Source organism: Nicotiana sylvestris, chromosome 2 (assembly GCF_000393655.2).
Source record: "Nicotiana sylvestris chromosome 2, ASM39365v2, whole genome shotgun sequence".
In the NCBI taxonomy this organism is placed as follows: domain Eukaryota; kingdom Viridiplantae; phylum Streptophyta; class Magnoliopsida; order Solanales; family Solanaceae; genus Nicotiana; species Nicotiana sylvestris.
In genome coordinates this window covers 4,814,686-4,825,624 of record NC_091058.1, presented here as the reverse complement: position 1 = coordinate 4,825,624, position 10,939 = coordinate 4,814,686, and the positions used below count along the sequence as shown (strand labels likewise).

Sequence of the window (10,939 nt, the reverse complement as noted above, 5' to 3'; positions counted from 1 at the left end):
AAGGTATCTCAAACTTCTTTTGGCTGCCTTCAAGTAGGATTCCTTGGACTTTACTTTGGATTCTATTCTGTAGTGGAAATACAGAAGGGACTGGAGAATTTGTCTGACTCTAGATGGAAGAGGAGTGCTTATGTTATCAGGTAGATGAGAGCTTTTGTTTTTCCAGTTTGGGACTGAGGTTTGATTGGTAGAGGAACTTGGTAGGTTGACTTGATTTCCCAGCACTCTTTGTTCTATTACTTGTGAAGTGCCATGAACTGCATCTCCAATCTTCCTTCATCTTCAGTGGTAGTAAGTGAAGTACCAGGTTCCTTGTGAGAAATGGAAGATGATGTTGCACAGTCTTTCACCTGTCTCCTTCTTCTTACTCATCATATCAGCCTCTCTATTTAAAACCTCAGATATTTCCCAGGGACCAGAGATGGTTCATTATATTTATCATCATTGTTTCCTCCTTGGTTAGAGGAGAGTGTCTCATTGAATACTCCATGAGCACTTCCTTCCACTCAGTGTGCCCTTTTGTTGTAGACTTTGTGGCCTTTGCTTTGTGGGGAGTATTCCAGAAGGATTCTTTCATCGTCTTTTTGCATTAAACTTCCGAAGCTGGTCCTTTCCGTTGTCGAGAACATGGCATTTTCATTCAGAAAGGGTCTCAGATGAGTTGTCTTTGGTTTTTCTTCCATTTGGCAGCTCATAGTGGGTGTTGGTTCAGGAGGGACCTAATCATATACCTGTTCACCAAGCAGTATTTATTGTTTTTGCCCAAAAAATTTGGCGAATCCATTGTCGATGAGCATTGTCCATGCCATGTCTTCCAGAGCTCTGTTCTTTCTTTCAGCAACACCATTTTGGTGTGGAGTCCTTGGTGCTAAGAAGTTGTGAGTGATTCCATTTTTGTTACAAGCTCATCAAAGATTGGCGTTGTCACATTCTATCCCGTGGTCAGATTTGATTCATGCTACCTTCAATTTTATCTTCTCTTGGATCTTCTTGGCAAAGACCCCAAACACCTCGAAAGTCTCACCCTTTGTTCTAAGAACCAGTATCCAGGTGAACCTTGAATTTGACAAACCACGAACTAGGTCCTTCGGAATCAATTTATTCATAGGTGAGAAACTTTCATGCCCCAATCTTCTATGCCAAAGTTCTGCGTCATCATCAACTGACTTCAAGCATCTCATATCACCAGCTTGTAAAGATTCAAAGTCAATAACGTAGATATTCTTGTTTCTTTTGGACACTAAGACCACTTTGCCAGTTACCAGATTAGTAACTGTGCACACTTTTTACAAGAACTTCTACTTTGTTCCATTTATCACAGATTTGAGAGACACTCAGGAAACTATACTTCAGGCCATCCACATAGTACACGTTCTCAATTGAGTGCCAAGGAGTTTTTCCAACTTTTTCCAATACTGAGAATATACCCTCTTCTTTTTCAAGGGATACATTCCCTTCCTTCAGGGCTTTCAGTGAGAAGAAATTTATGGTGCTTCCAGTCACGTGCTTTGAGAATCCATTGTTCAAGGTTCATTGCAGTCCGCTTCCTCTCACTATTTCCTGCACATGCAGATTAAGGGTTAGATTTAGGAACCCAAACTAGTTTGGGTCCCTTGTTATGATAAAAGGGATGTATAAGGGCTTTTCTAGTCCATGCAGGCAGTATTTTTTTCTTACGAGTGGCACCTGGTCCCTTGTTAGTAGTCACTTTGTCAGTAAACACTTTGTTTTTCTGAATAGATTGAACCCTGGCCTGGCAATTTTATTTAAAGTGCCCATTGTTCCCACAATGGGTACACAACCAGTTATCAGGAACAGTGACATACTTGCTGTGAGGGTTGTAAGGAGTTTTTTCCCTTTGGAACCCGATCCCCTGCCTGTTTCCACTATTATTCAAATACATGGCAGTGACAGTATTTGAGGACCAGGTCCACTTCAGAGATTTCTCAAGATCAATTTTTACTTTCTCCAATTCATCTTGAAGGTGCCGATTTTTCTCAAGTTCATTGCATAGACTAGTTTTCACATCATTTAATTCTTGTTCAAGCTTGATGTGTGTCTCGCTAGATATTTCCTTCCCTTTCCCAAAACTCACAGTACTATGTTCTCTATTGAGTCCCTCAATGGTTTCCTTTAGGTAAGTGATTATCACTAAAAAAATCATCCCTCAACAATTTTTTCTTCTAGAGTGTGTTTCTCATTACTGAGACCTTCTATTGTTTCTTTCAAGTCAACAACCACTACCATCAGGTCATCTCTCTCATTTTCTACACTTGTTATATTTTCATTCAAATCTTCCTTTTCTTTTTCAAGATTAGCTATGGTCTCATTTAGGTCCACTACACAGACCACCAGGTCATCTCTAGATTGTTCAGCTTCTCCTAGTTCTGTGGTCAGGATCTCCTTATCATTATTAAGGCTATAATAAGAATCAATTAGAACATTTGCTAATGACCTTAACTTCTTAGAAGAGTAGGATTTCATATTTCTCTGAACATCCCTGAAATTTACCTCATCATCTTCATCATCATCAGATTGAGCCATCAGTGCGAACAGTGAGTCATACTTGGTTGCTTCAGTTTCCACTACCATTATGGAGCTGTTTTCTGCATCTAGTTCCCCTTCTGATTTACTGGAGGAGTCTCCCCAAGAAGCAAGAGCCTGCTTTACAATATTGTCAGGTGTACTTTTTCAACTGAATCGTTTGTCTGGAACCAGGTTCCTTTTGCAGCTTTGTCAGGGTTTTATTTGTATTGCTCCTGTTTCACAAGTGGACAGTCTTTGATGAAATGCCCTGGCTTTCTGCACCTGTGACTGAGATCATTGTTCCTTGCCTTACTTGAACTGCCCCTCTTTGGTATACCACTATTTCTTCGAACCATTTTTTGAAATCTTTTAGTAAGATAGGCCATATCACTATCTTCTTCACTTGAGTCACTGCTTTCAGCCTTGAGAACCAGGTTCTTTTCCTTCTTTAGCTCTCTCCTTTCATTGTCTTTCTTTCTTTTCATCTCGTATGTCTTCAGATTACCAATCCGTTCATCCATGGTTAGAGTTTGTAGATCTTTAGCTTCAGTGATGGAATTTACCTTGCTTTCCCAAGAACCAGGTAGAACACTGAGGATTTTCCTTACAAACTTATTTTTGGGAATAACATCTCCAAGTGAGTGAAGCTCATTTTTGATAGATGTAAGTATGGTGTGCATATCCTGTATAGACTCATCATCCTTCATCCTGAAGAGCTCATACTCTGTGGTGAGGATGTCAATCTTGAACTGTTTAACCTGAGTAGTTCCTTCGTGTGCGGTTTGTAACGCTTCCCATATTTCTTTGGCAGTATCACAAGCTGAGACTCTGTTGTACTCATCTGGTCCTATACCACATAACAAGATTTTCTTGGCGTGATAGTTCTTTTCTACAACTTTTCTATCAGTATCACTGTACTCCTTTCTGTCTTTTGGCACCATTGGTTCAGTTTCTTGAAGCTTCTTCATAGGAACATGTGGACCATCACAGATGATATCCCACAGTTCTGAATCTTCGACCATTATAAAATCATGCATGCAAGTCTTCCACCAGTCGTAGTACTGACCATTGAATCTAGGAGGTCTGTAGGTTGATTGTCCTTCCTCAAAGTTGGATGGAGCAACCATTGAGATCCTTTCTAGGTGTTAACCTTTTAGAAAGGACCTTCTCTAATACTAATTGTTAGTTTATATGAGTCCACCAAATTTTGGAGCACCTGATCCTTTATGAGTTTCTACTGAAAATACTTATGAAGCAATAAGTAAAAGAGACAAGGGATTTTTATGTGGAAAAATCTCACACAAGGGGACAAAAACCACGACCTACTCTTGTAGGCTTTCAACTTCACTATTGTAATCTCACTATTACAAGCCACTTTGTAATAACTCTACTACAAAGGATTCAACTTAACTAACTTGTGATACTCTTACCATAAGCCACTTTGTAACTCTCTAGCTACAAAGACTTTAAACTTATGACTAAACCTAGTCACAACATAAACTCAGAAAGTTTACGAATTTTGGGTTTCCTAAAATATAGCTTCTAAGAGAGCAAGATAGGAATTACAATGAAGAACAAATAACAAGATTATAACTCAACTACGGGTACACATAGACTCATTGTGAAACTGATCCTTTAGTGGAATTGTCTTCTTGTTCTTGACACACCAGTGACTTCAATACCGGATGAACACTTTTAATGCTTGAGAGAATATCACTAAATGCACAAATGAATGTCATGTGCTTAAACCAGGTTGTTATACTAATAAATACATCACAATGGCGGTGTCAATTCATGGAACACGCTTCTTCCCAATGAGAAATGACTTTTGCACTGTCTGTTGCACTGTCGCGTGTACAGTCGCGGACAGTCACTTTCTGTTGTTGCATTCCAACTGTATGGTGGACTTGTAATTCTATCAGAGAACCCTAAGGGACCAGGTCCCTGTTATGTTCCTTTTTGTGACAGTTGCGTATAGTCACTTTCTGCTGTTATGTTCCAGCTGTACAGTTGACTTGTACTTCTGTTGGAGAACCTGAAGGGACCAGGTCCCCGTTGTGTTCTTCCTTGTGGTTGTTCACTCACTTGCCGGAGATCAGACTGAACATTGTTCATTTGAAATGTACACCAGGTGGGTCAGTTTCTTTATCTGGTTCTTGATAATAAGTTTGTTAGATCATCAAAATATATGAAGCATAAGGCAAAGACATTGAAAACCCATCACCAACCTTAGCCAAACACCCCCACACTTTCAGAATTTTCAAGTTAGGGGCAAACCCTTTCCATAACTCATACGGGATTTTGTCTAACTTCTTATGAGGGACTTTATTAAGAACATAGCATGCAGATAAAACAGCTTTCTCCCACATATTATCAGATAAACTCGAACTCCAAAGCATAGAATTCATCACTTCCTTAAGGGTTTTATTTTTTTGTTTGGGTACACCATTTTGTTAGGGAGTATAGAGAGCACTAACCTCATGTATAATACTATTTTTCTCACAAAAGGCTTCTAGAGTATTAGTACTATATTCACCACCCTTGTCATACCTACGTATCTTGATTTTTCTGTCTAATTGATTCGCTACTTCTGCCTTGTATTTCAAAAATATGCTTTCAGCCTCATCTTTTGATTTAAGAAGATATACCTTAGTGTATCTAGAAAAGTCATCTACAAAGGTGATGTAGTATTTCTTTCCACCCTTACTAACAATGTTCTTGAAATCTTCTAAGTCTGAATGTACTAGTTCAAGCAATTCTATTTTTCTACTAGTTACATTCTTAAAAGGGTTTTTGGTATGTTTTGCTTCTACACAAACAGGACACTTAGAAAAATTATCAACATTAACTGCAGGAATTAATTCCATTTTTCTAAGTTTTTTAATTGAAGCAATATTAACATGACCTAGTCTACCATGCCACAAATCAATAGACTCAGCAATATAAGCAGAATTGAAAGTACTAGCATTATTAGTAATCTCTTGAGCAATGTTCCGTACAAATAAACCCCCACTAAGGTAAATCCCAACAAAATCTTTCCCACAAGAAATAACAACGTTATCATATTCAAAAATAAGTTTAAGACCTGCTTTGTTGAGAAGCGCACCAAAAACTATGTTTCTACGAAGGGAGGGTACATACAGAACATTATTCAAGGCTAAGGTTTTTCCAAAAGTTAACTTAAGTAGAACTTTTCCTTTACCCATAAATCCAGCTATAGTGAAGTTACCCATTTAGACACACTTGCCATCAACAGATTCCTCAAAGTCATGAAACAGCTCCTTGTTAGCGCAAAGGTGCCTTGAAGCGCCTGTGTCTAGTATCCAGTCAGTCTTGTTAGCCACCATGTTCGCCTCAACAACCACAGCAGCAATGACATCACCACCCTCAGTAAGGTTAGCTTGGACTGGAGCTTTTCCTCCATTCTTTGAGCTTTGTCCTTGTCTCTGATTGCACTGAAAGGCCTTGTGACCAATTTTGCCGTAGACATAGCAAGGTCCTTTCGACTTTTGAATATGGCACTCCGGCTTATTGAAGTAATTCTGCTTCTTCACATGTCCTTTCTTCTAGCCTTTCTTCTGTTTTCTTTTAAACCTATCTTTCACAAAGGTACAAGAAGATTCCACAAGGTTAGCTTTAGAAGAATTAAGAGAGAGAGATTTCATCTTATCCTTAAGCCGTTCAGACTCCTCATCTTTGAGACGGTTTGCTTCCTCAGTCCTCATATGACTGATCAGTTCTTGAAGAGTTAAATTGTTCTTCTTGTGTTTCAGTTGATTCCTGCAATCACTCCAGGAAGGTAAAAACTTTCCAAGCAGAACATTAGCCTGAAGAATCTCACACATCTCCATGCCCTCATTCAAAACATCAGCAGTCAAGTTCTCATACTCGTGAACCTGTTCCATGATTGGCTTATCATCAACCATCTGAAACTTGATCCACTTTCCAACGACATACTTCTTTTTTCCTGCATCATCAACACCATATTTTTTCTTCAAATTGTCCCATATGACTTTAGCAGATTTATAATTTATAAACAAATCAAAGAGAGGGTTAGAAATATGGTTAAGCAGATGCCCTCTTACTGTTTTATTATCCTTTTCAAATTTCTTCTTAGCAGTATCATCAGCAACAACAGTATTAACATCATTAGAACTATCAATAACAATATCAGCAGGAGGAGTGTTAAACAAAACATAATCAACTTCTAATTGTTCAAAGAAAATTAAAAGTTTCTAGGACCAAAGTTTATAATTGTTTCCATCTAAAGGCTCAAGCTTTGAGAGATCAGGAAGTATTTTGTTCAAAGTGGTGGCCGTTAGTCAATATTATATCGAAATCACTTTCAAATTGTAAGAAAAATGAGTAGATAATATTGACTAAGAACAGAAAGGAAAAAATAACAACTTATCAAAAATACTGTGTCGTGGCAAGCCACTGCCTTGAAAGCGATTTCGGCCCATCATTGAGACCGGTCGCCCCCCAAGGTTCCACAGCACCTCCAAACATGTGCACTCGTGGCTGGAAGTTTAGAATTTGCACAAAACAGTTGCTCAGAAAGAAGAGAAGATGAAGGCATTTTCTGTGTTGGATAATTCACAAAGAAGACTGCCTTTTTATAGGCAAAGTTGTTGGACAACTACAGATGAAGGAATTAATCAGCTGTTACAGAAATTAAAATGTTGTAGGAAGAAAGTAATGATTAGCAAGATGAATTCTTGGTTAAGAATTAAGTGAATATGATGGATAATGACCATCCTATTTATAGGCAATTAGGGAGGTTGCATGTATGACAATTGTGGAGAGTCTTTTAACACTTGTCCAAATATATTAGTCCACTTAGCTTCAATATTAACAAGTGTACCTAGTCTTGCATGTATGAAGACACATGGTAGATTTAAATAGCCACTTGTCAAAGCCATTCAACACTTGGCTTTAAGGCTTTATGCAAGAAGCCACTTGGAAATAGATAGAAAGAACACTTGTAAAATAAAAAAGACCGATGACTATTGATTGTAAATGAATCTTTAAAAAGAAATCTTTGACTGTGCATTATAAATAATACCGACAAAGATATCTCATTATTGTTTGTTGTGAAACTTTGCAGGAAACCCATGTACTGGTACTGATCACGTTCAATGGTATTGCAAAAGATTGGAGTACTCCAAATGATTGCAAACTCGAATAATACTAACTGCCAATCGAAGGCTCAATACAACAGAAAATACTCGTCTTGCACCACATATTGCTGCCCCATGTAAATTCATAGAACTAGTTGGAATAAAGTTTATTCTAAAGGTGGCAAAATTCAATAATAAACCGGAGAATAGCTGATACTATTTCGCGTAAATTTAATAGATCGGAGGACAAAGGAAGATCGAGAGTTTAAGCATATTAAAATTGTTTAACTAAGTTATTAGAAACCATAGTACATTGCGCAATAACTGAACACCAGAAAAGCCAAGATTAATCATGGAAGTTATAAAATCGACGTCAAGATTTATATGTTCTCTATCGCATATGCCCAGTATATATAAGGAAAAACAAAGCATGCATAAAGAATTTTTTCTATGTCTCTATTGATTAAAACTGAGTATAAAGAATGAATTAACACTTGCTAAAACTTGCAGAAAACTGAACTATGAGAAAATGTAAAACATCCGGAGTGTAAATGCCGCATAATATTTTGGGGGAATATAGGATAAGGGATAAAAGAAAAAGTAAAACAAAATCTAAGAGAATCATAGTCTTCTGTTGAGAGATGGGGGAAGTCAGACGTTGTATGCGAGCTCCACGGTAGCCTGCTTCTCGTCCTCTTTCTTTGGATTGCGGTAAATGAAGAGCAACAGCAGCTGAATCAAACCTAATAGTGCTCCAATTCCATTTCCAGTCTACACAATCACCGCATTACACCCAATCAGTATACATATTCCACTTGAGTATGGAATTTAAGAAAAAAATTCAGTAGAAAATTAGACTAACCAAGATGTAGGGGTCAAACTTGAGGAGAGCATAGCCGGCCCAGCAGATTCCATTGAGGAAGCATGCTACGGAAAGCCACGTAGGCAAGAATTCAGCGCTCTTTGTTCTGATTACCTTAAACTGTATTCAGCAAAAAACCAGAAAAATTAGCCAGAGTACAAGTAGTATATGACAAAAAAAAAAAACATAATAGTTTGATATAGTGTATGAAATTGATCACAGCAGAACTAGGTAGAACTTGTACATACCATGACCGATAAAGGAGCTCCATACATACAAATTCCAAAGATGGTACAGATAATTCCCACGATCATGGTTCTATTTGCGGTGGTGTGTAACCCTAGCATGGTTCCAACTACGATGGCGGCAAGGCCCACGATTTCCACGAACAACATGCCAACTATGATTTTCTGAGATTGAAAACAAAGAAGTTTCATGAAATTAACCATATATAAGAGCTTAATTTTATACATATTCTAAAGTATAAATTCCGAATTAATTCAAAAAGTGTTAATTACCCGATTCTGTTTGCCGGCGTAGCAGAAAAATATGGAAAGATAGCACAACTGTAAGAAGAGACCAACGCTGTTGATGGAGACAACAAGGGGGCTGTGGGGATGAACAAAAGGCATGCCGTAGAAAATCCACATCATACAGTTCATTGTAGAAGCTATGTATGGCCATGGGTGGAATTCCTCTACCGATTTGTTTTTGAAGATTCGCCAAAATGTTGGTCTGATTACACAAAATTTTCAATTCAAATTAAATTGAACAAAAATAAAAAGGATAAGAACGACTTCTAGAGATTCAGAGTAACGCATTATAAATATAAATCTCTTTACAACAGCAGAAAAGAATACATGTATTATCAGATGAAATAGAGGGAATTTTAATTAAGCAAAGAGAGAGAGAATGAAGATAGCTTACATTGGCGAAGCAAAGAGGAAAAAAGATAAGAAATTGCCTGCAAATTAGAAGAGGAGAACATTAGAGAAACTTATATGAGCATGAACCTTATAAATTAATTTAATCAGGAAAACATAAAACACATATAATCAATTTGTATTATGTATATGAACAAACATGCATGAAACCATGACGTATGCATAATGCATGCATGTATGCATGCCAACAAACTGAATTCATACGTCCTGCGCCTAATCGTCCAGATTCTTCCATCAGTTCTTAGATTATGTAGTAGAATACTACTTGTATCCACAAAATTTTGATTAGCACAGAACAGTAATCGGAATATCACAGAAAACATAGATTTAAAACCACGGTTCGGTACCATAAATTTAACGAAATTGCAGTTTCAGCATTCAATTCATTCACCAATACGAATCTATTAGGTAACAGAGAACAGCAACTAGAGAATAAATTCAAACAATTTCAATCAACTTAAGCTACAAACAACTCTAACAGAGAAGCTAGCTCTCAATATACAAAAATCAAAATCTGCATTGCGAAAAAAAAACAGAATAGAAGAAAGGATTAAAGTGCGAACCAAGAATGCCGACGATAAAACGAATTTGATCTGTACTCATCGCCATCTTCGATTGCCTTTGAGAAACAGAGCACGAACTAACAGAGAAATTAAGGAGAAACGAAGAGAGTAAAAGTGTGTGAGTTGTGAGTGTTGAGGGAGGGAAGAAGTGCGTGTTGATTATATAGATATCAGAAAAATAGCAGTGTTTGAGTTGAACTGCGCCGCAAATAATCCAGTTTTTAAACTAATTTGGATTCTTCTCTCTTTCTCCTTTTTCGTTTCTTTCATCTACTCATCCTATTTTATCCAGAACTTTGTTTAAAATCCACTCCTATTTACACGAGGTTTATTATTTGCAATTTTTTTCTCTATTCTTTTGATTTTTAATTTTTTTTTTTTTTTTACCTTTTCTCTATTCTTTTAATTTATCATTTGTAATTTTTTTCTTTACTAATATTGTCTACATTTGTCTTTTTGTTTTCTTGAACCGAGGATAGGGATAAGGTTTGCGTACACACTATCCTCTCCAGACCCCACTAGCGAGATTTTACTGGATTATTGTTGTTGTTTTGATTTATTTCGAATTTACTTATATCTAACTAGGGTATACACCAAATCATAGTTTAATTTTATGAAGTAAGAAATATTTATACGATTAGGTCATTTATAAGATAATTTTTGGTGAATTTCTATAATACTATACATTAAATATTTCAGTGAACTAATAATATTGCAATGTTTAATATTGTCCGATAAAGTTATTCATGCAACCAGTGCGGATAAATTCTTTGGCTTTTTTTTCTGTATATATATCTTATAGTATGAAAAATGTTAATTACTTTCAACAGACTATCACGCAAAAAGAGGGGGCGGTGGGTGTTTCGTTCAGTTAGTTACAGTAGGTTACGTTATTGGTATCCTTTTCCAGCTTATTTGCAAATA

At 36.9% G+C, this 10,939-nt stretch overlaps 1 protein-coding gene across 1 annotated transcript; it reads right to left on the bottom strand.

The window, feature by feature from the left end:
- Nucleotides 1–8,103: 8,103 nt before the first annotated feature.
- LOC104228582 (bidirectional sugar transporter SWEET6a-like) lies at nucleotides 8,104–10,132 on the bottom strand. Its single transcript, XM_009781058.2, has 6 exons — nucleotides 10,016–10,132; nucleotides 9,436–9,472; nucleotides 9,027–9,243; nucleotides 8,757–8,918; nucleotides 8,509–8,628; nucleotides 8,104–8,417 (listed from the first exon to the last, which is right to left on the bottom strand). The coding sequence occupies exons 1-6, from the start codon at nucleotides 10,059–10,061 to the stop codon at nucleotides 8,298–8,300; spliced, it is 702 nt and encodes a 233-aa protein (XP_009779360.1). The 5' UTR covers nucleotides 10,062–10,132; the 3' UTR covers nucleotides 8,104–8,297.
- Nucleotides 10,133–10,939: the final 807 nt, after the last annotated feature.

What these genes read in the sequence shown, in the direction of transcription:
- LOC104228582 (XM_009781058.2), bottom strand. Translation starts at nt 10,061, where the DNA reads ATGGCGATGAGTACAGATCAAATTCGTTTTATCGTCGGCATTCTTG. An exon ending in TTTTATCGTCGGCATTCTTG is followed by an intron (nt 9,473 to 10,015) that starts GTTCGCACTTTA and finishes TCTAATTTGCAG; the next exon opens with GCAATTTCTTATCTTTTTTC. An exon ending in TTCCTCTTTGCTTCGCCAAT is followed by an intron (nt 9,244 to 9,435) that starts GTAAGCTATCTT and finishes TTGTGTAATCAG; the next exon opens with ACCAACATTTTGGCGAATCT.